This window comes from Lingula anatina, chromosome 3, assembly GCF_051362555.1.
Source record: "Lingula anatina isolate TDL-2025a chromosome 3, LinAna3.0, whole genome shotgun sequence".
Classification (NCBI taxonomy): Eukaryota; Metazoa; Brachiopoda; class Lingulata; order Lingulida; family Lingulidae; genus Lingula; species Lingula anatina.
This window is the reverse complement of record NC_141769.1, coordinates 27,936,592-27,962,544: the sequence shown is the minus strand read 5'-3', so window position 1 is coordinate 27,962,544 and position 25,953 is coordinate 27,936,592. Positions and strand designations below refer to the sequence as shown.

Below are 25,953 nucleotides of genomic sequence, written 5' to 3'. Positions count from 1 at the left end.
AACAAACGTTATTCGTTATTATTTATCTTCGGAAATGCATTAATGATAAAAGAAACAGAGAGCACTTGATATACTTATTTATTTCTAATCTCCTTAGTTTTAACTGCTATACCGTAATAAATGGGAAGGAAGACGGAAATTCAGTTAATATATAAATAATATTTTTGTTCTTAAGTTTACCCAAAGAAATGTGTATTTCTAGTCACAGAATATCCCATTACTCATTGTCATCAGTAAAATGATGTGTCATTTACAATTACGAATTATGAATTGCTGTACACTGTAAGTTTAGTTTGAAAAATGTTATTACTATTTGACTTTGAGAAATACAAAGCATTTGCTTATAAAGAAATTCTGCTAAACAACCTTGTGGCCTTAGTTTAAAGGTGGATCCAGGGTGCCCCCCCCAACCCCGTGCCCAACCAAAAAAATTATAATTATAACAGGCGAAAGTAGAAAAGACAAGCAATTTTTCCATCCATGTGTAGTACATATTACAGTAAAATTATCATCGTTTATTATTCTGTATTTGCCTCTGGAAGTGAGAAAATATTTCATCCTCCCACTCCTTAATGAATATTGTACAACCCGTATTATTATTCTAATTTGAAAATTAAATGTTGAAATAAAAAGAAGAAACGTAAGCAAGCATGTGTTTTCTTGACATGTTCTGCCCACTCGCACTATAAATAGACTGTGACGTAGGTACCCTGTTTATGGAAATGGGGCCACTTTAAATTTATAACAGACCGGTGATCACTATAGGACACGCAGTCTGTAGCCCGCCTGCTAAAATGAAGGTCAAATAAATTAACAAATGTTCGCGTTTATTGTTATATATCATGAGAACAGGGGTTGTCATCTCCTGCTTATTTCCATGACACAGGATGAGTGACAGATTGGCAGTTATTTTCATCAATATATTTGTGATGTTAGTAGTTAGCCGGCGGAAGAAATTAATGTTGTTTTTCGGCCATCTGACGCGAGTACCCCTGCTTTGAGTTCCGGTGGCCTGGGTCTACATGTTAAAGCAATGAAATAGAAAAAGGACATAACTGACCTACGTTCTATTTGTGTTTATTTCTTTTGTGGATTATAGGACTAAAAATAGTGAAAGAATCCTACTTCTTGTAATTCTATTCATGTTTATGATGAGTAAAACCTGTTTTCGTAACTACTTAGCAACTGTTACTTACGCCCCCGCATTCGTTTATTTTTATTAAGGATAATACAGATAACGCCTCATGAGAATGAATTATAATATTGAAACTCATACACCTGTATAAAGCAAAACAGAACCAATGTTATTATACTATAGTATATTCACTGACTTTTCATTATCATCTGTTTTTCAAAGAATACTTCCATTACTTTATTGTGAAAATTTTATGCTTATCTCCATCCTAAAAGAAGCGTCGCATGCTTTAATTTGAACCTTTTGGAAAAATCACTTTCATAGTGTACAGATTTATAAAGCTAGTTTTAATTACGTCAAGTCCAAACATTTTAATATCACATACATATGATTACTTCCATTACCTCCGGTATTGTACAAAAGGAACACACGTGATGATGTAAAAAATAAAACAGTTTAGTACTTGGTGTCCATTTTGAAATATACCTAATATATACTGTATGGAGAAGATAATATTTGGTTGGCCTAGAACAAGGTGCGTCAATCTGGTTTCAATAATACCACCCACTAGTTTCTCAGGAATCGATGTCGTATTTTGTTTCAGTTTTAACTTTTGATCCTGGAGTTGACAAAAATAAATAAACAGGATGACGTTAAAAATCTACAGCATTCTATTTAGCCCCGTTTTTATAGCCGTTAAGTGTATCACCCCATTTCCATAGATTAGATCGACCTACTTTAGATCGACCTAACTCCCTGGAGGTTCACGCTAAATAGCTGTCAGCCGGGCGGACACGAAAGTTAAATACCTCCTTACAGCTTGTAGAAGGCGGGACGGACATTTAAGTCGGATTATCTGAAAGTAATCTAGTGAGACTCCCCGCGGGGATAGATCGATCTAAAATCTATGGGAATAGAGCCTATAAGTACCAAATAATGCACTGCCCCACGCGCCCGGTATACACGATAGCATGCGGGACGATCGTAGAGTGGGATTGGGGATTGCAGAGAATTATTTGTCATACATACAGAGGAAATCATTCAAGTTTTTCACCCAAAACCCTTAATTTTGAATAGAATACGCTGATATCACCGCTCATAGGGTGATGTCAGCCCCATGGTATTTTGTATAGATCAACTCCCAGATTTTGTTTGCAATTTATTCCAGCTCCGTGTCATTGTGACATAAGGAAACTTTTTCAATAGAATCCTACTGGGCAATGTATTGACCATTATGTTTGAGGTTGCGCTCTGATAATTTACGCAAGTGGCTGTCATAGTACTGTAACACGTGTTCGTGCGTGTAGACTACGCGTCCACGAGTAAAGCTACTGCTGAACAATTCGCTTGACCAAATAGTATAAAGTAGATCGCGAAGGCTTGATCCGGACCAAAACACTGAGCGAAAATGCTAAACCCCACCCTAAAAGTGTGTTGCATGCTTTCATTTGAACCGTTTGAAAAATCACTTTCATTAAGCGCAAAATTATGAACTTAACATTTCTCTCTTTCTTCCTTCAAACATTTTGGATATCACCTATAAATTATAAACACATCAAACTACGTCCATTGCTTCCGGTATTGTATAACAGGAACTTCCACGAGGATGTTTTAAAGGAACTGGTTCAGCACGATAGTGTTTGTGCCTATTTCAAAATAAAGAAGACACTTAATTTGAATTGACCAAGAAAACAAAATGCGTCTATTTGGTTTCAATAATTTGGTTTATGCCTCCTACTGCCCATAAGTGTCAGAGGAATCGAATCACGTCTTTTCCCAACACATTTTCCCCTGAGTTGAAAAAAAAAACAGGATAACGTTAAGATATTTACACCATTCTCTTAGGCCCTGTGCTTATAGTCATAATTTTGAAATAAAACAACTACCAGATTTTGTTTGTAATTAATCCAAGTTTAATGCCATTTTAAATAGCATTAGGAAAATATTTCTGTGAAAACCTACAGGGCAATATATTGACCAGTTATCAGGTGTTACGCTCTGATAATTTACGCAAATGGAAGTCACAATTCTGAAACATGTGTTCTTGTTGAAATGTTGAGTACTGCTGAAGAATGCGCGTGACCAAAGAGTATAAAGTGGACCACGAGGGCTTGGTCAGCACCAGAACCCTGAGCTACGGAAGGGAGTTCGGACAAATACCGGAGACATTTACTTGGAGAAAAAGGTAAGCATTCTCTGTGTGTCTTTGTGTGTGTGTCTCCCTTTATTAGGTATAAGACGCTGTTTTCACTACATTATGAAGGATGCATAAGAAACGACAGAGAATGCCGGGTTGTAGATTATTAACACTAGATTCTTGCACAGTACTACTTAACACCACGTGCTGAAAACCACAGAAATATATTCCTTGGGCAGCAGAAAAAACTCCCAAACTGTACCTTCTTCAAATTTCTGGTTTGTGAATGTCATTTTAATTTACTCCCTCCATAAAGCACAGAACGTAAACAGGAAATTTATGTGGAAATACCATTATTCAGGAAATAATGTAAGGAAATTGGGCTTTTAAACTTAATAACGTACAGATACTTTACCAATTGACACCAATCAGTGTAACAACTAGACATTATTGATGGCCCCCTTCGGCAAAACAGTTTTTAGTTGCGACCGTTATCGTAGTTGCCCTCTGATACCAGCGGCTCCTTAAATAGCATACAAAATTATTGTGAACCCCTGTGGGGAAAAATCCAATTTGACTGTGTAGCAGTGTAATGAAACTTACTTATGCCTAGATGTAGGGCGATTGTCAATAAACTTGTTTACTGTATTCCCACCCCTAAGAGGGGAAGCTGGAGTAGATATTAGGCCATGCTTGAGTTGCATTACGTAACAGAAACAGGGATGTGCTCTATTCAGTACCTAGGCATGAAATTGTCCTCACTGACAAATCCAAAGGGTATGTCTGGCAAGAAACGCGTGCCCGTTGATTGCTCGAAAATCACAGGATGCCCAAAAAAACTACTAGTGCACCCTGTGGTCAGAGTAATTATAATAACCCAATCCTAATATACTTACAGGCTGTCATGGTCCGCCTGTCAAAAACTGCGACCCTGTATGTTTGGGCCGTGATGACGGCTCTGCTGTTGGTGCAGAATTTTCATCCAGGTTGGTACATGAAATGTTTCATCAGCTATATATTCTTAATCTTAATTTACCTGTTTAGTCTTTCATTATTTTAATACATTTTACCTCATTTCACCTTTACTTCAGCCATATCCAATTTCCAAATATAAAATGTAACGTGATATGACTGAATTTTAATTAATGATTTTCTTCAATTCCAGCTATTGGCTACGCCATCAGAGATCAGAGAAGGGTTGCTAAGAAAAAAGTGCAGTTATTGGAGGATAAAGAAGATGATGGATCTGGTTATAACCCTGAGAAAAGATGTACGTATTGCAAGTTTAAACACTTCGTCAGCAGTTGAAAATTAAATGTATTACTATACACATCATTGATAACTTCGGGCATTGCCGTGCAAGTAAATTATAAACCTAGGGAGGACGAGTGAAAACAACATAATTCAATAAATTATGGGTAAATAATAGCTGAAAAACAGTAAGTCATCATAGAAAACCTGAGTTTGATATTCTGATAGAATCTGCTTTAATGAATAATAACCCGAATAACTGCACAAAGTACAGTACAAGTAAAAAGTTAATATAGCACAAAAGCAATGGACTGCACTATTCACACCACAGACTAGCATATAAACATACAATATTTGTCTAAAATTCCAAACATGTACGGTATCTTCTTCAATAACAATTTAACTTATCTTCAATTTCTTTTTAAACGGTTTTGGTTACTGAACAATCCCATAAAAGATGAATAATTGCCTCCGATTCTTTCTCACACCATTTACATGCCGGCGTCTCAACCAAACCAGTTGTATGAAGTTTTGGTACATTTTATTTTCTATTGAAACCATTTTAATTTAGGATTGATAGGAACGTGGAAGAGGAGGTCACTCTTGTCATTAATAGCGAACGATTGATCCCTGTTATTAATCAGTTGGAGTTGAATTGTTTTTTACAAAGTAATTAGTAAAAATCTTGACACTTTTTCTCACTTAAAAAATACTCAAATATTTTGGTAATTTTGGGACCGATTCTTTAAATTTGTATATACCATGCAGGCTAAAGTTGACCACACCTTGATATTCTTGAAAATTAGTCCGAATACCGCATTGTCTAATTATTTTTTCTTGGGTGAAAAAGGTTAGATCTCCTATACACCTTAATTGAACCAATGATTATAATGAATAACCTATTTCTACCTATTTCTATCTATTCTCAACTTTTATGGGGGTGTCAACTCGTATTCGTTGTTCACCCTTAATTTATCTTCAATATCAAACTGTTTTTAATGTTTTCTGCCACGTTCATCTTAGTACTAAATGTTCAGTCAGAAAATTATCATGATTAGCTAATTATCACTAAATTTATTGGTTATTTTAGTTCATTTTGTTTTTGTGTTGTCCATTGTGTAATAAAATACCTGGTATATCCAAATTAAATCTTTTATAGTGTTTTCAACGTTAAATAAAATTTGCCTGGTTACATTAAAATGGATAAATAGGAATGAAGTTGTTTTTCGGTACCCTTTGTCTGTTAGTTTTTGTCTGTACCTTAGAAACACTAAGCAAAAAATTGGGAAGGGTCTTTGCTGAAACTTTCGAAAGGGAACCATTAGTTTGATAGTGATAAATTAAATTGATTAATTAGTAATGAGACCCAGGCTAGCAAGGTAATTAGTTTATTAAAAATAATGATAGTGAGAATATTGAGTTGCTTTGTTGGAGATTTCCGCTCTTTGAGCTATTCTATTTTTTTTTTTTTTTTTAGTTCTAGTTGTTTTAGTTTTTAATGATTGTAAATTTTAGTCTTTTTCTTGCTGTAATCTTGTTTCGCAACTTATTTGTTCCTTTACAAAACAAATTAGCGAAACATGAAACAGTTTTATAAAAAAAAAATTAAGTAACATTTTCCCTTGCAGCAATTATAGGAGCTGGATTGAAATTCGTCTTTAAAAATTTTTGGGACGACTTGCTGTGTCTCGGAACTCACTTAGCATCCCTAGCAAACTGCAACAGTTTGTCACCCGGAGCTTGCCAAAGGTGAGTTTATGATATATTATCAGCAGATGATTTATAACTCGGTTCATCTCGTTAATACCTAAGACCTGTTATATCCTTTTCGATGAGTATATGAAAGTTACTTAGGAATTTGAGACAAATTGCGTTTAAACAGCGATTGCACAATGTTAATTGGACTGAACCGACGGTGAGTAGCTGCAAAGCTAAGATTTCACTTATAACTCAAACCGACGTAAAATAAAACTAACTGTAGCTGTAAGCACATTGAAAAATCGGGGGCAATTCACTCAAAATCAAAATCGATACGTTAAAATGGCTTAATTGGCATTTTTCATATTTCATTTATGTTAAAATCTTATCTAAATATTATTGCAATGAAATCAAGCAATTTTAGAGTAAAAGTTTTTCCGTTTGTTTATTCACCACCCACGCACTTCTGCTTTTAAATACCCCCTCCCGTTTATCAGCATTTTCACTGAAAATCGGCGTAGATAGTGATCAGTTCGCGATGTAACTCCGTAACTCTCGGACATCATCGTGAAAATTTGCATGGTTTAAATTTTTGTTTATAAGATATGGCCCTCCAATTACGATGTTCCATCCAACAAAGGCATTATTTCGGCAAATTAATGAAAAAATCAGTTGTAAGCCTTTCTAGGTTTTTGGCACCATATTGTTGTACTTAATGTGATTTTAAAAAGGCGGTTAACAGTGACAGACATTTTGACAGACATAAATATATTTGAATTGGAGACAATTTTAACCCAAAAACTCTTCTTTTACGTCATTTGCTCGAATTAACAAATTTACCCCGCCTTACTTTTGATGTGACAGCATTACTTCTTAACAGGACAAGATTAATTTTTTCATTATCAATGCGGATAAGGAAATAGATCCTGACGTATCCTTCACCTTTTATTCTTCTCAGGTTAAAAAATTTAGATACCAAGCGCAGCACGATAGCTACCCTAGTGAACCACACCCTGGAGAGACAAGTTGAGTGGGCAACATTGAATTCCACCGACGAAAAAGCCATCGGTAATCTACAGCTAATCGAGAAAGACTTGGAACTGGTCACAGCCAGCAATCTTCGCTTAATGGGCATACTAAAGGCAATCAGCGTTAAAGAAGAAACGGACACAGTTTACGACTCGGCCACCGATAATGTCACAGAAATCAGAATACGTTTCCAAGTTGACTTGGAAACTTACCTGAACGGAGTCAAAGCAACACTGGTAGCTGCAGGTTCCCAAATAGATTCTCTGAAAAAACGCGACTACGTAATGTTTGCAATCATGACAGCGGTCCCCCTTGTAGCTATGCACACTGGCCATATTTTTACATCTGCCCGTCAAGCTTTTCTCACAAGAAGTCAGTCCTATCAGGTAGTAGATATAGTTGGTGGTAATGGAAAGATGAAACTCGCGTATAACCCGTCAGGACGACTTTACATAGTGCAAGAGGCGCCGGAATTGGGTAAACTGAAGGTTCTGCAATCGGTCAGTGACAGCGGAAAAGTTGGACGGTTCTGGAAGTTCATGATGCCAGCCGGACAGTCCGCCATGGTCTCCGAGTTCCTTGAAAGCTTCGACTTTGAGAGAGGCAAGAAAATCGCACGGCTCCAGCAAAAAAATCCCGACTACCTGGACACACTGAAACAAAAGGGATACGTTACTGCTTTCCTGACTAGAACAGAAGGCCTTACATCAACGGAGTTCGATGACTTTGTCAAGAAAGCCCAAACTTTAGATCAAGATAAGTTCTACAAGTACGATACCGATATCCCTGACGCTAATCTTCCAAAACAATTGAAGCTAGGCACAGACATTCTGAACCCAAATGACATCGCCGTGGTCAAAGCATACAACAGATTGAAGGCTACTAACCCTGACCTGCTGGATAAGTTGAATAAAGCAGGAGCAACAGGTACGATTCAATCAATATTCAAATGTATAGGAAACTATACACCTGATGTGAGTTATGATGGCAGTTTCGTTGTTTAAATAATCAAATGGCCAATTTTGTTGAACCAATATGTGAGAACGATGTATTTAACCAAACCCTCAATCGCGCATAATTCCAAAGATCATTACATTTTATTACACAGCATAACTGAATAAACCTTTTTATCGGTGAGGCGGAATTGCTAAGTGAGGCAGCATTTTACTTGACTTATGTCGACCTTTGGTTTAATTTTGCAAAATCGGCAGGATTTTTTCGTTTTGCCAAAGACTGTGACCGATCTGTCAGAACCAAAACTGAACACTAAACACAATATATCAAAAAATTGTTGTGAAGCAAAATTAAAACAATCCTGAAGTTCTGGTGATCGTTTCAGGAATGTTCTTAAAATACTTCGATATACCGATATCTGAGATTGATGTGTATCAGCAAAACCAAATTGCTCATTGGGAAATAATTATAAGGTCACAATTTTTTGTTCGAAACAACACTCAGCACACCCCCAGAATGTCCATCTTAATTACATGTGACTTCAAATTTTAATTTGTTGATCGTTTCAGGAAAGTTCTTGGAAAACTCCAAAACACTCACAGACGCAGAGTTCGACGCCTACGCCGCAAAAGTTAAAGCAGCAGCCCCCGAGTTACCCGACGGCAACCTCAAGCATTTTGACTGGGACGTGCCTGCCAAAAAAGTAACATTCACGCAAAGAGTTAAAAATGGGTGGTCTTCTTTCAGGAACTTAAATTTGTTCAACTGGAGGGGACGTAAAGTGAAGGTCAGCAACGTTCTGAACATGGGCACTGTAGGTGGTGCCCTGAACGTCGCACTGTGTTTGTACATGACCATTTCATCTAGCAAAAGTGTAGAGCAGAAAATCATAGATATCGACGGCAAGCTGAACGAAGCCAAGGCAAGCGTGGAAAAGAAAAAGGCAGACTTAGATGGTCTTCTTGCAGCGGAGAAAAACCTGTACGCAAAAATCAAGAATAACACCGTGTCGTTGTACAATCTCTTTAGCACCACCGATAACACCATTGCAGACGACCCAAGTTGCCAAGACACCCTGTGCATTTTCCTCCGTGACGCTGCCCAAATCAAAGTTATCTCCGACTTTCTTTCTAAGTGGAATAAAGACACCGTCACCTCGAGTACAATTCTGGTTAGTCAGATAGCCTTCATGGTAGCCCTGACATCCTCCAAGACGGAAATGATTGACCTGTACAACTCTGCCATAGTCACCACCAACGTCTTGAATTGGGTGACCGACGGCCTGACTCTGGACAGGATGCTGGCGAACGCGGTCACGCTGAATCTCAATGCCCGTCTTCCCAACCATTTCTCCGTCCTGAAGGTCATCAAGGTCGCATTCCCGTCGCGCACTTCCTACGACGGAATTCCACTCGGCTGTATTGGTGGTTCCATAAAGTCACAGGCACAACTGGAAGCGTTCTTAGCCAAAGCAGCTCCTATAACTGGGAAAGTTGTTGATGACATCAAGACTGGAAAACTTTTCGGCGTTTCTCCAGATATTATAGTTGGGATGATACAAAGAAAAGTCAAGTCCGGTGATCTCCCTGCAAACCCATGCAATGGCCAAGCCTGTACCAGAGTTGATGTGTTGAAGGTGATTGCCGCAGAGTATCCCACCGAGACAGCGTATAATGGCGAAGATCTGACAAAATACAGAAATGCTGCCAGTTGTTAGAAAACTGGCAGCTTTGTTAAGTCAACGTTTCAATGGAAATAGCTTTACAAACTTGTTATTTTTGTTATTATTTCTTATCCCAATTCTTTTTTGCTCAAGTTTCAGGAAGTAGCTGAGCTCAAAGTATATTAACCTATAATTTTACATACGTTGAAGTTGTTTCGTTGTTAAGTTTTGTTTGTATTATGCACTTTGCAATAATCATTACTTGTCCGGTGAAATGACCATTGAAGTGATATATATTGGAAGTTGTTGAATATTTTGTTATTGAATATACACTGTTACGTGTAATAAAATACATAGAAGCATACATGCCGTGTTTTACTTATCATATTTCGCATTAAGTAAAATGATCTTGTAAAATACCTTTGTTCGAAACAAGTTTGGTTTTACAAATACCAAGGAAATATGATCGAAAAAATTGGTGTTTAAAAGTAAAATCTTGATGTTGCCTTCTGTATTGTCTTCATAATGTCCATGTCTTTTCCAAATTAAGTTCACATGCTGTATGTTTTTTTTTTTAATAATTTCCCTCCCGTTGCTTCAGTGCACTTGTGTGTTTAAAAAACTAACAAGATTTTGAGTTTTTTTTTTTTCAAATCTCCGTATATCACACTGTGACAAAAACTAATATCGAATTATAAGTCTGTACTAGCTAAGTACATGTATTCCATCTAAAAGACACTCTGGAGAGGGTCCTTAAGTTAAACAAATCTGTCACATCAAGGGTTACATGTAGGCTGGGAAGCGTTTTCGTGACATGCCGTTATTTATGTTCTTATCTTTTTTTTTCGGAATGAAAAAAACATTTTTTTTTCGCCCACATAAACCAGAAAATAGATAACTATGCCGCCAGCATGTCAAAGAGGGCACATGCCTGACATCGACAACAATGATGCTCACAGAGCACGTAATCTCGCCACGGGCTAAAAAACGAATTTGACATTAACGTGGCAATTATCTGTCACCAAGCACATTGGAATACGAGTGCATAATAATGACAGAGGGTGTCCCCGTAAGCTAGTTGTGACTGTCCCGAATTGACGTCGTGATGAGCTAAAAATATTTAAAAAACACGGTTAGTAATCGACTTTATAAAGTAGAATACACTTGCATTGGTTAATGCATAAATTAATGGACGCGTCGTACTCACTTACAAGACATATGCAATCACTTCTGATATTATGTTTAGGCCCTACTTTTAAAAATCGGATAGGTCTCATTGTCTGCATTTGGCAACATTGCCCTCTCAACCAGTCGTCATTTGTATTGAACTACACCTTGCACGGTCTGCTTTCTCGATTGGTTATTTTAAGATATGCTAGTCAAATATATGCTGTTTATTTATTACTTTTTTGGATACAGCAGAGTCAATATTACAGTTCCATGATATTAAGGACATAATCTTAAAGTAAGGGGAGATTTAACAGGCTGATTTTTACTTCCACCACCCCCAACATTTTACGGAATAGCACCATTTTAGTTCTTGTTAACGCCTAAATATTAATCCTAGATTATGACAAAAAGATAAAAGAGAGTAACAAAATTATTATTTATAAATTATTCTCTATAGAGCTGGATTCTTAAATAAGTTTTTCTTCGAAACATGTCACAGTTGCGCGATAAAGTCTTGTCCCTCGGTTGAAAGTAATTATTCCATAAATAGTACATTGCGCTCCGCTGGTTTTTTCAGTGCTAGTTGTGGTTATAATAAAACCCGTTTTGTCGTCCGCAATTGGTGACAGGTCGTGAATTATTCTTTAAAAATATGCCAGACCAAAGAGAAAAAAGAAAAAAAGGACACGCTGTTAAAGTTTGAAAAAAAAAACAGTGTGTAAAACCAAGAAGAACATAAAAACTGAATACATTCACTCGATGAATTCAGGTAAGCAAGGATTAAACTTTTTAATGGCTCGTTTAAAGCAAAGTTTACTCCATCATTCTTCGGCATATTCTCTGCTTTCTACAAAAAAGATGAATTTTTGTGACCGACAACGTAAGTTCTTTTACGGTTTTTACACTCTCGGAATGTACTTTACGTCTTATGCTACGTCAAGGATACTTCGGTCGTAAAATTTATACATCTTTGTTTTACAGAAAAGATTACAGTGACTTTCCCTTAATGTGAGCGAATTTTTTTTTGTTATTTTCAATTCCATTCAATTTCAGACATAGGATTGTGCCATCATAGCCGAGCGACGGGTGGCTACATGTATTAAGTGGCCCTCTGATATAGGTCTTTTTTAATAGTATACAAAATTAGAGCGTGTGCCATACAATAGTTTTGTAACAGACTACAAATTCTTCCCTAAAAATGTCGGCTTTAACTTCTCAAGATGTGACGAAAATTTTCTGTTCCCACTCATTCTCAAATAAGAATTCATATTTTAAAAAGCGAACATTTTGGGTGTTCACAGTTCGAATGCTCTCTGTACACTGCATACAGAATTATAAAATATCAACAAAAAGACAGTTTTTTGACAATAGAATTATGAATGAAGCGAGCACATTGTCCGTGTTTTCTTCATAGAAAAAATTGTTCTCAGAAATTTAGTCTTTTTGGCGCTGTGTTTTGCTGGAGTTTTTATTCCCACCCCCGTCGTTTATGTCCATTTCAGCAGAATCCCACAGATAACAAAAGACAGTATAAGCAAAAAGTGTAGGAAAAGGTTTAATATATACAAGATAAAAAAGGGACACTTTTCATTCATATCGCCACAAGTATGCGAAGAAAAAATACATACTGGAATACCGTAGGAATACAGCAGTGTACATGGTAAAAAAAGTTCCTTATATAAACATACTACTTACTGCCCTTACAAACATATACTAACTTGGTTTCAGTTAACCTCATGTGTTAAATGCAATTTTTCTCAAAACTTAAATGTTAGCTGTTTCACTCATAAGATATTTCTGTCGCACGAAATTGCACACACCAAAAAATTTGCACTATAAAACCGCAAAAGCAGAGAAGTAATTAAAATGCGAGATTGAAAAGTACCCAGGTCAAAGTTATAAGGAGTATAAAAGTTATATTCGCAAATAGCACTCTAAAAACTTTAATCCATATATGTAGTTTGGCCATCTTATACTTTCATAAACAATACATTTGCCTTTGACACTCAATGACCAGTGGAGTTAGTCCAAGTTTTAACAATAAATCGCGGACTGGGCATTTAGTATGAGAATTGAATTTATCCCTCTTCCTCCTCTTCCTCGTCAAATTCTCCCTCCTCTTCAGCAGTGGCGTCCTGGAAATAAAGAAATATAGATCTCCAGATTTCGTGAGCTGTATGTGTGAGTTCGTGTAATAAATTATTCCGGTTCGACCTTTCGCCTACGCACGCACAAACAAAACACAGAGTAACTAGGAAGTAATTGACCATCCTTAATTACCCTCCAATAGCAGCTTGAATAGGCGTGCCAGACATTTAAGCCACTTACAGTGAATGCCGTTTAGCGAAAATCGCTCCAGAGTTAAATCGATTCAGCTAGTGCGACAGGCTCATAGGAGCGCTCCCATAGTGAAGCAATTTAGCATGTCCACCCCTCACATTGTAACACGACACTAGAATTAACACCGAATTAACTCACTGATTATCGATAAAGAAACGCAAAGCACTTAGATGTTAGACATATCTAAAATTTACCAATAGTAATACTGTGCATTTTTCCAGTATTCCACAACCTCCTCACCTGATATTGCTGATATTCAGAAACAAGGTCGTTCATGTTGGACTCCGCCTCGGTGAACTCCATCTCATCCATACCCTCGCCCGTGTACCAATGGAGGAAGGCTTTGCGCCGGAACATGGCTGAAATATATCAAATAATAATAATAATAACACGGAAAAAACAATACAATTATGGTGCTCAGTGTGCTTATAATAGCGCTCATCCCAATGGATTGCCTAAAACAGTAGGCCCTAGACTGGTACCTATGTTGGTGTATATGAAACGCTTACATGTGTAAATCACATGAATAAGAATCAACAAGATGAACTTGATATTTTAATAACTCCTCAATCTTATTTTATAATGAGTTGAAATTTCACTCTACACTACTTCGTGGTATTGTCTCTGGCTGGTATGGATTTCAACACAATAATTCTTTCATAATAATATTTTGATACATCAATTTAAAAATCATAAACCCATTTTACAAATCATTTACATCCATACTTTCTTAGAAATGATGTTCAACCAGAAAACGAGCAAATCAATTTATTTATTTACTTAACGTAACAATATCTAACCTAAGCGACACATACCAGTGAATTGTTCTGAGATCCTCTTGAAAAGCTCTTGAATGGCTGTCGTATTGCCGACGAAGGTGGCAGACATCTTGAGGCCCCGTGGCGGGATATCACAGACCGCGGTCTTAACGTTATTCGGGATCCATTCCACGAAGTAACTGCTGTTTTTGTTCTGAACGTTTAACATCTGTTCATCAACCTCTGTGCAAAAAAAGGAAAAATACATACAATTCACAATGATATCCTCTTATAAAGTTGCCCACTCAAAAGTACATCATGTATTAAAAATATAATGTTCTTAACATATTATCCAAGATTGGCACACTTTTCTTCACCTCTTAGCTTGGCATGTAAAAAACAGCAGATGATGGCAATTTTACTATTTATATTCGGCCCAGGGGAAATGACTTTGTCTTGTTTCACTCGCATACTGTTTTGTGGATGGCTGAAATAGAGGGAATGGGATACCTTAAAAAATAACACCAGGCACCTGCCTGCTGTGCCCCCTTCCTCCCTCCCCCCCCCCCCCCCCCCCCCCCACCTCCACATACACCCACCATCCCACATTAGCATCCGCCATCAACGCCCACATGCACTTACCCTTCATTGACATCCGTCCCCTGAACATGACGGCACAGGTAAGGTAGCGACCGTGTCGTGGGTCGCAGGCAGCCATCATGTTCTTGGCATCAAACACTTGTTGAGTCAGCTCTGGGACGGTGAGAGCGCGGTACTGCTGGCTGCCGCGAGACGTCAAAGGAGCGAAGCCAGGCATGAAGAAATGAAGACGGGGGAAGGGCACCATGTTCACGGCCAGCTTGCGAAGATCTGCATTCAGCTGACCTGTTATCCAAAAGGGAAATCAAATGCATGTCCGTTTATTGAACGGAAAAATTAGAACTTACAACATGAGAGAGGAAAAACAGCACATAGAAATGAGGATTGGCCAATATGTCTTTATCGTAACCGTCAGAAAAGTTTGTGTTTGTGAGTCCGGCAAAATGTCTCTACCATATTCATATAAATAACCAGCACACGCATGTCATTTCAAATGTCAATATTTGTATAATAAATTTTTTTAAAAAATATCATACCGGGAAAACGTAAGCAAGTAGTGACGCCAGACATGGTGGCGGAAATGAGATGGTTGAGGTCACCATAAGTGGGCGTGGTCAACTTGAGTGTACGGAAGCAGATGTCGTACAGAGCCTCATTGTCGATGCAGTACGTCTCATCCGTGTTTTCAACCAACTGGTGTACGCTCAGGGTGGCGTTATACGGCTCCACCACAGTGTCGGACACCTGTGAAAATGAAAAAGTGTATCCTATACACTTGAAGATCCCAAATTTGGCTGAGGGGGTAGCACGAGGATAAAATAGTGTAGTTAAGGATTACTAAACGAATGCGATAATGTTTATAGCATAGGGACGGAAAATGTTTTTTTTTTCCTTTTTTATGAAGAAATTCAAATACGTGTAGGCCTATATACCGAAAAGTTGAGTGGGAGATAGATATTAATGTCAGAAGTGTGTTTTGGTCGTGGTTTCTGTTATGAAAGTATTGAGAACCCTTGTTGTTTGCAATTTCGATTAATGAATATAAAACTTTACACACTTTTATACACTTTGCAGACCCTGAAAGACAAAAACAAATTGGATTTATTATTAAATTACGAAAGGTGGGTGGAATTACAAAAGAAGTCTGGGTGTTACCATGAAAAGTACATATTATCAAAGTATCATTTGCGCACTTATGTGTGTGCATTTGTGTGTGTGGAGTTTTACCTTTGGCGAAGGCACTACACTGAAAGTGTTCATCATTCTATCGGGGTACTCCTCTCGGATTTTACTGATCAGTAGAGTCCCCATCCCAGCGCCGGTGCCTCCCCCTAGTGAATGGGTCACTTGGAAGCCCTGGATGCAGTCACAACTCTCGGCCTCCTTACGAGCCACGTCCAGCACGGAGTCGACCAGCTCTGCGCCTTCGGTGTAGTGTCCCTTGGCCCAGTTGTTGCCTGCTCCACTTTGGCCTGCAATATGGAAATCATGATCATCTAAACAAATTTTAACACCATTGCGGGCTGGCAAGGCGGGTATCATAATACAAAAATGTATATATTTTCACATTCTCTTCACCTTAAACTTATAAAAACCCGAGCAATACCCAATTTAACGTATAGGTTAAATTCTAAATACGTACATGTAGCTCAACGAGTGTGCTCCCTGAAATCAGGTTAATAAAACGCACAAATAGTGAGCAAACGGCCTCAAATAGCTGATTTTTTCAGTAGACTCTCAAAGCTTGCGGAGCAAGCATTTACCTCAAGAAGCCATTTACTGTCAATATTTTTTCATTTCTTATTTTATCTATACTTCATCTTTTTATTGCTTTAACTATTGTGTCAAGACCTTTACTTGATTTACAATTCGCGTTAAGTTGCCAATAATATTCAACGAATGAAGTTGAGATTGACTCTGTATTCGAAATACCTGTACATTTTAGACAAGGAAGCTTTGCATACAATCTGGTATATACCTCATGGTATCAAATATGGTCTTATTACCAGCAGGACTACTTAATTTTAGCTTATGTTCATGAAATTTATTTAATTTAGATATGACGAAAGGCTCGCCATCGTGCTCTGTGTCTACAACAAAGTAAGGTCATACGAGGTTAGTTAGTGCCATCAGTGACCAAGGTTTGTGCGAATGGTCAAGTCTCATTTGATAGTCCAGGACCATGTTAATGATGGTGTACTCACCGAAAACAAAGTTGTCTGGTCGGAAGATTTGTCCAAAGGGTCCAGAACGGACAGAATCCATGGTGCCGGGCTCCAGGTCAATAAGTACGCAACGTGGGACGTATTTCCCACCTACAAATAATGTAATGCCCATGTAAATACTTACAAATAGAAAAATCCACAAATTTACACATTCTGAATGTTTAAGAGACTTTTATTTACTCCACGTTTATTACTTTCATAAATCTGATTTTTTTTTAATTTGGCATTGATGCCTTTATAATTACAAAAGCATGCAGACCCGTTAACCATTACTCTAAAAATTGACAATCAATCCGTACATGTACTTATTTACAGTTTTATTGATGCCATGTAAGACTACAGGTTGTCCATATGCACGACTTGTAAAGTTCCTGATATAATAAGTGACTTGGGAGAGATGGGTGGGTGCAAAATGGGCGACAACGTACCCGTGGCTTCATTGTAATATACGTTGATTCTCTCCAGCTGTAGGTCCGAGTCACCATGGTAAGTGCCAGTCGGGTCAATGCCATGCTCGTCAGATATCACCTCCCAGAACTGAAATATATATAAAATTGGGCATAAAGGCCGGATCTTAGAGCAACTGCGGTGGAAATTGCCCATTTGCAAAAAGTCAGAAGAGATGGAAGAACGAAATCTGCGGCTTGTAGACCTGTTTGGCAGCATTCATATTTGGGCAATAACATATGAGTGTATACTGTAATGATGCTATTGGAAAAATAAAGTTTGAATGGAGTTGGCACTTTTGGGCCCGTTGCTTAGATCCGTACCTCCTTCCGTCAAATCAGCCGTTGGCTTTGACACTCATGGGCCAGTTACTTTGATAAAAACCTTCTTCAAACAAATCAACCGTTATTTTGGCCCTGTTGAGTAGTTGCTGAGCGTCTCTCTCGTGCTCGCTCTTGACATTGTGATGTCTTTGTATGCCGAACTGATTGAAAAGTTAATGTATTACGCAATATGTCTTTGCAATAGTGTGGAGTCACGGTCCCGCCATGTTTGCGGTGCACATATTGACAAACCGCGAATCAGCTTTTCCTTTGTTGTGTAGCAAGTTTTCCTTCCTTTAATTTCCTGTTCCTTTCACTTCAGAAGACCGGGGGTTAGGTACAGTGATAATAAATACATAAAAATACGTGGGATGGAATTCTGACCAGTGGTATGCTTCTTTTAAAATAACTTATTTTCATTTTGCTGTATTTCTAGGTATCAGATTTACGTTATTTTCTTCTATATTTTTTACATAATTTCATTTCTGTCATTTAAAAAAGAATTTGAGAAACACATTTTCAAAATCCCCTTATTATTTCCTTTTTTACTGCTACAGTTACGGCGATCCTTATATCATTCGATTACTTTGGGTGTGAGAGTATGCGTTTTTAATCATGGGTGTGGTCATCGAAACTGATCAAACAGATCTCTAACTTCCGTTCACACACACTGGTTCGAAACAGGCTAGAGTTACGTGGATCGCAGTCTGATTTTTGAGGCGATGTGCTGCTCTGGTTCGTAGTCCTTTCCACTATGTTTAAATGTGCCTAGAATAATTAACTTGAACCACATTCATGTCACTTTTAATGGGGATATACCATTGGTAACCTAGTAGAAACGATAATCTCCCCCATTAATTCCTAAACTTAGCATTATCGATAACTCTATAGACTCAGTTGTAAATAATTCTCCATTTTTGTTTACGACATCCATCGATAAGTTTGGCCCTAATTAAAATGCTACAGCACAAGATAACCGCTGACCTTAAATAAACAAGAAATGACCGTTAACGTGTACACATAGCGAAGGCATGGCAACGCAACATAAAGGGCCGAATCTTAATAGATTTTAAAATGATGGACTAGACCGTGATGAATGGCAAGAGATCGCAATCATAGTTTCTTCCAAATACCATCAATATTTAAATCTCTTTTTCAATCAGATTATATCGTGACATGTAAAGGAAACTAAATTACTAGGGTTAAGAAGAGCCCACCCCGCCCCCTTTTTCCAAAAAAAAGAAAATTGCAGATTAAGTCCCATTCCCTCTCAAAAGAGAAGAAAAAAGATACACACATACTAAGGAACACCAAAAAGGCAAAAATGCTGTCAAAAGAAGCTATTAATACCTTTTTTAAAATCTACCAGGGCAGAGGCGATTAAGAATCTCCCTCCCCTGCTTTTGTACATGTATTAAAACATGAATCTGCCTCAGAATACAGTCGTTCTTTTGTCACAACAAAAACATTTCCGCAATCGTGGGATAAGAAATCTCTGAGAAATACTAGTATAGGTATGTCATTTTAACCATAAATATAAATTCATGAAAAACACTTTAGGGCGATCTAGAGGAGGGGTGCTTGTGACAATCGTACTCATATAACCTGGGTAAATTTTAATTCGCAACCAATACTGAATATGACATAATATAACATGAATATGTTCTGTAAACCACCCTTTCTTTGTATCCCAGAAATTCTTTATGCACTACTCTTTAATTACGTCACAATTTCCCTGCAAATATTAAAAAAAAATTAAAATGAAATACCCTGGATATCTTACACTACTTCCATTCTGACCCAAAACATGACCTTGCCTAGGCTACAATTGAGAAAAAGAGCTTAAAGCTTAGAAACGCACTATCTTAACCATCTCGATACAGACCTTCCCCATGTAAAAGTCAATGAGAATAATGCGCAATATTATTAAAAGAAATCAATACAATAATCCTGATTTGTTAAGAACTATATATTTCCGTGTCAATGGCTTTTCTTTTCATCGATGGAAATAATGTAGATAGGTCAGTCCTTTAAATAAGCTTGCCTTAGTTTTCTATATACCGTGTTCATTGTGAACATTGTGCCTCGAGCATTATTATTTTTTCCTTTTCTTTTTCTTTTTGTGTGTGTGGTTGTGTACTGTAATTTTTATGGTAAGTCGTTTCAGTGGGTGGAATGCATACCTTAACATACAATGACGAGAACTTATTTTCAACCTCCATGTAATGGTAAATTTTTACAAATGATATCGAAAATCTTTTCTTTTTTTTTTCTAGATATGTCATCCACATTTTTCTTTGAATACCCAGAGATGGATTGTATTATAGTATTGAAATGGCTAAAGTTCTGATATACAATTATTTTGCATCAATATAAGTTATCATAACGACCCAGTTTGTTTACGACTGCCTCGCTTTGAAAAGGGTGTCGCTATGTTAAACTTAGTCGTTAAGCAGCAACAAAAAGTAATAAAATCACAGCTTTCAATTGGTAAAATCAACATTTACTTTTTGTCTTTGATATTACTAAATCGTAATAATCTTATACGTGTGTGAAATGCACTGTTGAATCAACGGCCCCTGCTATACCCCTCCCCCCGATCTTTTGTGAGTAACTCAACTTTACTACAAGCAAATGCATTCACCGTATATTTTCATGAAACGATTTGTTTGTCGTAAATCGAAAAAGTAAACGTGGCATTGTTACTGGAGTGCTTAATTGATGCCGATTATCCGTTTGGGCAATATTAGACCCTTTCCTAGCAGGATTTTCTGCAACAAAGGTTGACCGAGTAAAGTAATTATTCCCCTTTTCAAGTACTAGGGATAAGACGTTAACGGACTGCTTATATAATAAAAGAACATGGAACAACAAATACTGAAGTCTCACATTAAGATTAACACATATCTAAATGTTATAGAAGTCCTGCTCTTCAAACTTCCTAAGTGTTTAATTGATAAAGGATTACATTTGTAATGCTACCCGAAAGTAGCTCAAATGGAAGGAGCTGAATGCCCAAGCTTCGTCGTTGCTGCCTCTTAGGCAGCGAAGAAAAGTAACTGTTTGATTTAATTTCAACAAATTCAAATATGCTAAGCTTTTGATATTAAAGGAAGAATAATGTTAATGCACGTGGCTTTTAAAGAGTGACAAATATTGGTTTAATGTACATTTTAGTTTTCAGTTGAAGTAAATAGCAACCGAAGATAGATATGCTGTCTGTTAAATTATGCTATCAACAACGCGCCAACCTCTGTATCACTTAATCATTGACTTGAAATTGCGCCGCCATTGTGTAATCTATGGACATAAGAAATTTGTTGCCAAAGGATTAACATTGGTCATTTTCTCATATCGGTCACAATACCTTGGATCTGGCACCAAGACCTGCAAAACAGACCCTCGGTGCGAAACGATTATCGAGCAATAAACAAAAACATCAAACAATAAGCTTCACACTTACCGGTATATTTACACGATTCGAACAATAGAGTTGTAAAGTTTAACCCCTGGAATAAACTTTTAAAGCGTGCGATACCATACTGTTATAACAATAACAGGTGTAACACTATCCATTGCATTTCATAATAAAATTAACAATTGAGTATATTCAAAACGCCCTCACACAGCTAGACGCATTCTTGGAATATAATAAGAGTGTGATATTTACAAACAAACCTGCCCTCTCTTTCTTTCTTTTTATGTATAATGTACGCCAATAAATAAGAAGTTTCCTCTTGGTTCAATGCCCACTTGCTGATGGTCAAACAGAAAAAATGCCGTCTTGAAACATGTACAAAAGGGGTGCAGTGGACGATGAAATATGGTCTGAATAACATAACTTTCCTCGATTCAACTTTGGAAAATCGCGCTAAATCAATATACTTATACAGCCTTATCAATAGCTAGTGTTCGACTTGTAGTAAATTTGAGACCCCAGTATTATGTTATCGAAGGCACTTGCTTAAATGGGATTTGCAACTGAGTTATTTAATGACTGGTTTAGCAAAATACAACATTTTCTCTGACCTTAGGAAAAAATCACTAACCTTAGCTCCGATCTGGTTGCCGCATTGGCCAGCCTGTAAATGCACTATCTCTCTCATTTTGGACGGATGTCTACAAAAAGATTGTAGCAAAAATCGCTTCCCTCCGGGTATATCGTTCTGAACTTTGACAGCTCTGCTTTGAACTCTTGGATAGCAACAGGGATTTTAATAAGCCGCGTGCACTCCCCGTGAGAAAATATTCCTCCGCGCTCTGCGCACCTGTATCTCCATAACAACAATATAGCGCATGACTAATTGAGCTAACTCAACGGAGATGGTTTTAAACAATTAAGTTTCGGACATATATTAAAATGGCCTTACCCAAGCGATGACAGCTTTGATTTTCCCCCCGTGAATGGCGTGTTATTAATAAGATAACGACGCGCATGAATTTAGGTTCAATTTTAAATCCCCCGGTGATAACACGATGGCAACCAAATATTTGATGACCACGGTGGCTTGCGTGACTTGCAGGCAGACTTAGGGTGCCATACTGGGAGATTTTTTCCTCGTCCAATTACCGAGTATTAACCACGGGGAAATTCTCTACCCACCCGCCAGTTGATTGATCTCTGGACCGTTCTCTACTGACTGTGTGATTTCTCCTGCAATATGAAAAGGATCAGATATTGCATATAAACCATGAAAATGTCAGCTAAATGAAAAGTACTCAGATATATGTTAATCGATCAATTCAATTTTGTTTTAAAATCATGTATAAAAACAGCCCATAGTATTTTACATGGACATTTATAATATATATAAGCTTGTGTGATTTCATATATTATTTTTTACTGCCGTTAAATATTTGTGATATTATTATATTTCGAATATATCTTAATCTCATTGAATTGTGAGTGATAACGCAAGTTCATATGAATAAATCGTATCTTCTTTTGTCAAACTAAATAAGCACATTTAAACTCTTCTTTCATCTTTTTCTTTCACACCACACTACCGGTAGCTTGCTTTTAAGACATCTACTTTAAATTTATGATCTTAATGTACTTTTATCAGTTTAATCATGTACAAATTGATAATTTACGTATATAACAAAGTGACTTTTTATTTAAAATGCGTGCTTCCCTCAAACTGCACTCGAACATTTTCTTTCTCTCTCACACATTAAGTTACGAAGCTACCGTTGTACACACTTGCGGATAAAGAGTGGAGGGGGCAGAGTTTATAAATGTATTTATGTTATGTATTTTAGGCTTCGTTCACATGCAATGTCTATTTTCTAAATTCTATTTTCTATTTTCGGTATGTCTTATGATCACGGTCTGTGGCCTGAATATCCCGCGGCGTAATTATTGGCAGCGCGAGCCAGTTACTATAAGTTACTATAAGTAACTGGCTCGCGCTGCCAGTAATTACGCGGCGGGATATTCAGGCCACACACCGTGATCATAAGATAGCGCAAATAGAAAATAGAAATTAGAAAATAGACATTGCATGTGAACGAAGCCTTAGTCTTTACTTTATTATATTTCATTTTGTTTATCTATTTTTTGGGAAGGGACAAGAAGGATTATAGCCCCTGTTTTCGTATATCGGTGTCCGGAAATCCAACCTTGGAAAAGGAGGGTTAGGAACGAAGCAAAATTACTGGCGTTTAATCAACAAAGGGCGTCTAAAAGATACCCATAAGTTGACTCAAGACGTTTACAGGGCAGAGGTTATGGCATAAAGATATTTACCAAGTAACGTTTATCAAACTATCAACATCTTAAAGATGCGGTAATTTCGCGCAACCCTACCGTGGGTACAAAATTTCACAGATAAAGCTAGACGCACCGCAGGGTAACTGAAGGTTGATGGCTCTTAATTTTGTAATAAACTTAATCGTTGATATAGTGATGGTATAAATAATGGTATAATCGAAAGAAACGGTTACTATATCACTAAACAAACGCCAATATATTTTCATAATAAACCCGTTATATTCCCTCCGAGTTGCAAAGGTCTTTCATTTAATATGCCAAAAAGTGATTTTCAAACCAACCCATTTGATTTGTTTACCGCGCAATTTTCCGATAAAGATAAGTGAAAGAATCGTATCATCTCTATCCTAATATTGACCGGAGGGTTCAAGCTATGGCACCAAGTACATTGCCGTGACTAAATGAAAGGAAACGTTTTGTTTCGATTGCTATAGACCTATAAACTACCTGTATCTACCGTTTACAGATAGCATCTCTCTCTACTCTTGGGTCAAAACGCACTGGCTTGATTTTCTCTGGGTTTTCCTCGTCTCTCTGAATAAGCCGTTAGTCGTCCATCCGCCAGAGCACTGTACATCGCCCTGTAAAACAAATATATATATATATATATATATATATATATATATATATATATATATATATATATATATATATATATATATATATATAGCAACATATATACCCGAGAATCATTCAAATATTTATCTCTGCAAATAAATAAAGTGTCTTTCCCAGCCTCTGATTTTCCTATAAATAGTTGTATTCTTAAAACCCACAGGCTTATCGGCATTAGGTGCTATCCAAAAGCTTACGTTGGATAATGGGAGACTATATAAGAACTGTCACCTTTATTTTCAGCAGTGAACTGGATAGAAATAAGTCATATAGAGTCATTTAATAAATAATTACATTTATTGACAATATGGTTATTTAATGGATTAATCAATGACTACAAACTACACGTATATAAAACATACCAATAGGTCCTACTTTATTATGTAGGCCTAGTGTTTGATTTCCATTAGGTCTAAACTGACACCGGCGACTCTCTACCGTCTCTACCACACAAGTGAATGATCACGTTACCAGAATTAGACCCTGGGACCCAGTAAACTGGGTCCATGATAAACCTTAGTATATTTTTTTCCGTTTTAAATCAAAGCAATGGATCCATTTCGGCAATAACTCCACGCGCACAAATCCCTTGTTCATGCGAATATCGAAGAGCTTAGATTTATGTACATTTGTACACAAAAAAACAAACTTAGATTTATGCATATGTACACAAAAAGTAAGCTGACCCTGTTGGATATTTCGGCTTACTGCACCAACTTTCCAAACGTGACTTAAACATTTTATAAGTCTATATGCATAGGACTCTATATACAAGAGAGGTGACTCGCGCGCCGTATTCATGATTTTCAGATTTTAGGGAATGCTGCACGACTCAACGGCGGATCCAAGATTTTGCTAGAAATTAAGGGGGGGTCAGTGGACATATTTAAGAGTAAAATAGTCGACGAGGATGCTTTTACTGTAATGCGTGGGGCACAGTAATGGATATTACTTATTTTTGTCTCGTTTTCCTCGATAAAATTTAATTAAATAATTAATTGTGTACAGCGTTGCGAGGGCTAGTAAAAAGGTTTAGTCTTTTCGTCGCAACAGAAAAGCATTTATAAGCGTATAGAGCTATATAATACAGGTAAGATACAAACCTATGGTGATGGTAGTAGGCCCACTGGGGTACACGCCTTAGCAAACAATGTATCGGGGGGGGGGGGGGGGGGGGGGGGGGTAAACATAGAGGGCTTCCTAGTTGATACATCTCATTTAATAACCTACATATACATGTATAGCTTTCTGTTTTTCTGTTCCCTATCTCATCGTTAAAACAGTTAAAATCGATTTGTTATTTTCGTTTGATTTGTACGTAATTTCATTCCATTCTTTATGCAGGCCTATATGCATCTGTTAATGTATCCATTCATTTATTTATTCACCTTTAAACTTATTATTTCATATTCAACCAATTCTTTCATAATAATAATAATAATAATAATAATAATAATAATAATAATAATAATAATAATAATAATAATAATGACAACAACAACAACAACGTACTATTATTGTTATTATTGTTATTATTATTATTATTATTATTGATATCTTATTTTACTCTATCACATTTGAAGCAGTGTCATATCCTTTGTTAAATAACAAGAAGTAAAGAAAGAGAAAAGGGAAAATAGCAAGAAGTAAAGAAAGAGAAAAAGGAAAAAAAGAGAAACTCTTATGTCATTTCAAATTTCCGAATATTTAGAGAAGTTAACTCGGTCTAATCAGAGTAGGTCCTTCTTGCTGTGTTAGTTGTGATAAGTGCTATACTGAGTGTGTCGGAAGTCGGTGAATTTTGAATTTACTGCGCATGCCCAGGACCGAATTTA

The 25,953-nt window shown here is 37.0% G+C and overlaps 2 protein-coding genes across 2 annotated transcripts; one reads left to right on the top strand and one right to left on the bottom strand.

The window, feature by feature from the left end:
• Positions 1-1,268: 1,268 nt before the first annotated feature.
• Positions 1,269-10,231, top strand: LOC106167925 (uncharacterized). The gene is made up of 6 exons (XM_013546822.2): positions 1,269-3,320; positions 4,171-4,258; positions 4,438-4,542; positions 6,152-6,272; positions 7,180-8,177; positions 8,774-10,231. The coding sequence occupies exons 2-6, from the start codon at positions 4,177-4,179 to the stop codon at positions 9,919-9,921; spliced, it is 2,454 nt and encodes an 817-aa protein (XP_013402276.2). The 5' UTR covers positions 1,269-3,320; positions 4,171-4,176; the 3' UTR covers positions 9,922-10,231.
• Positions 10,232-12,568: 2,337 nt separating this feature from the next.
• LOC106167968 (tubulin beta-4B chain) lies at positions 12,569-21,986 on the bottom strand. Its single transcript, XM_013546877.2, has 9 exons — positions 21,780-21,986; positions 17,389-17,497; positions 16,940-17,050; positions 15,963-16,207; positions 15,272-15,479; positions 14,778-15,020; positions 14,193-14,378; positions 13,618-13,736; positions 12,569-13,172 (listed from the first exon to the last, which is right to left on the bottom strand). Exons 1-9 carry the CDS (start codon positions 21,834-21,836, stop codon positions 13,116-13,118), a joined length of 1,335 nt encoding a protein of 444 aa, XP_013402331.2. The 5' UTR covers positions 21,837-21,986; the 3' UTR covers positions 12,569-13,115.
• Positions 21,987-25,953: the final 3,967 nt, after the last annotated feature.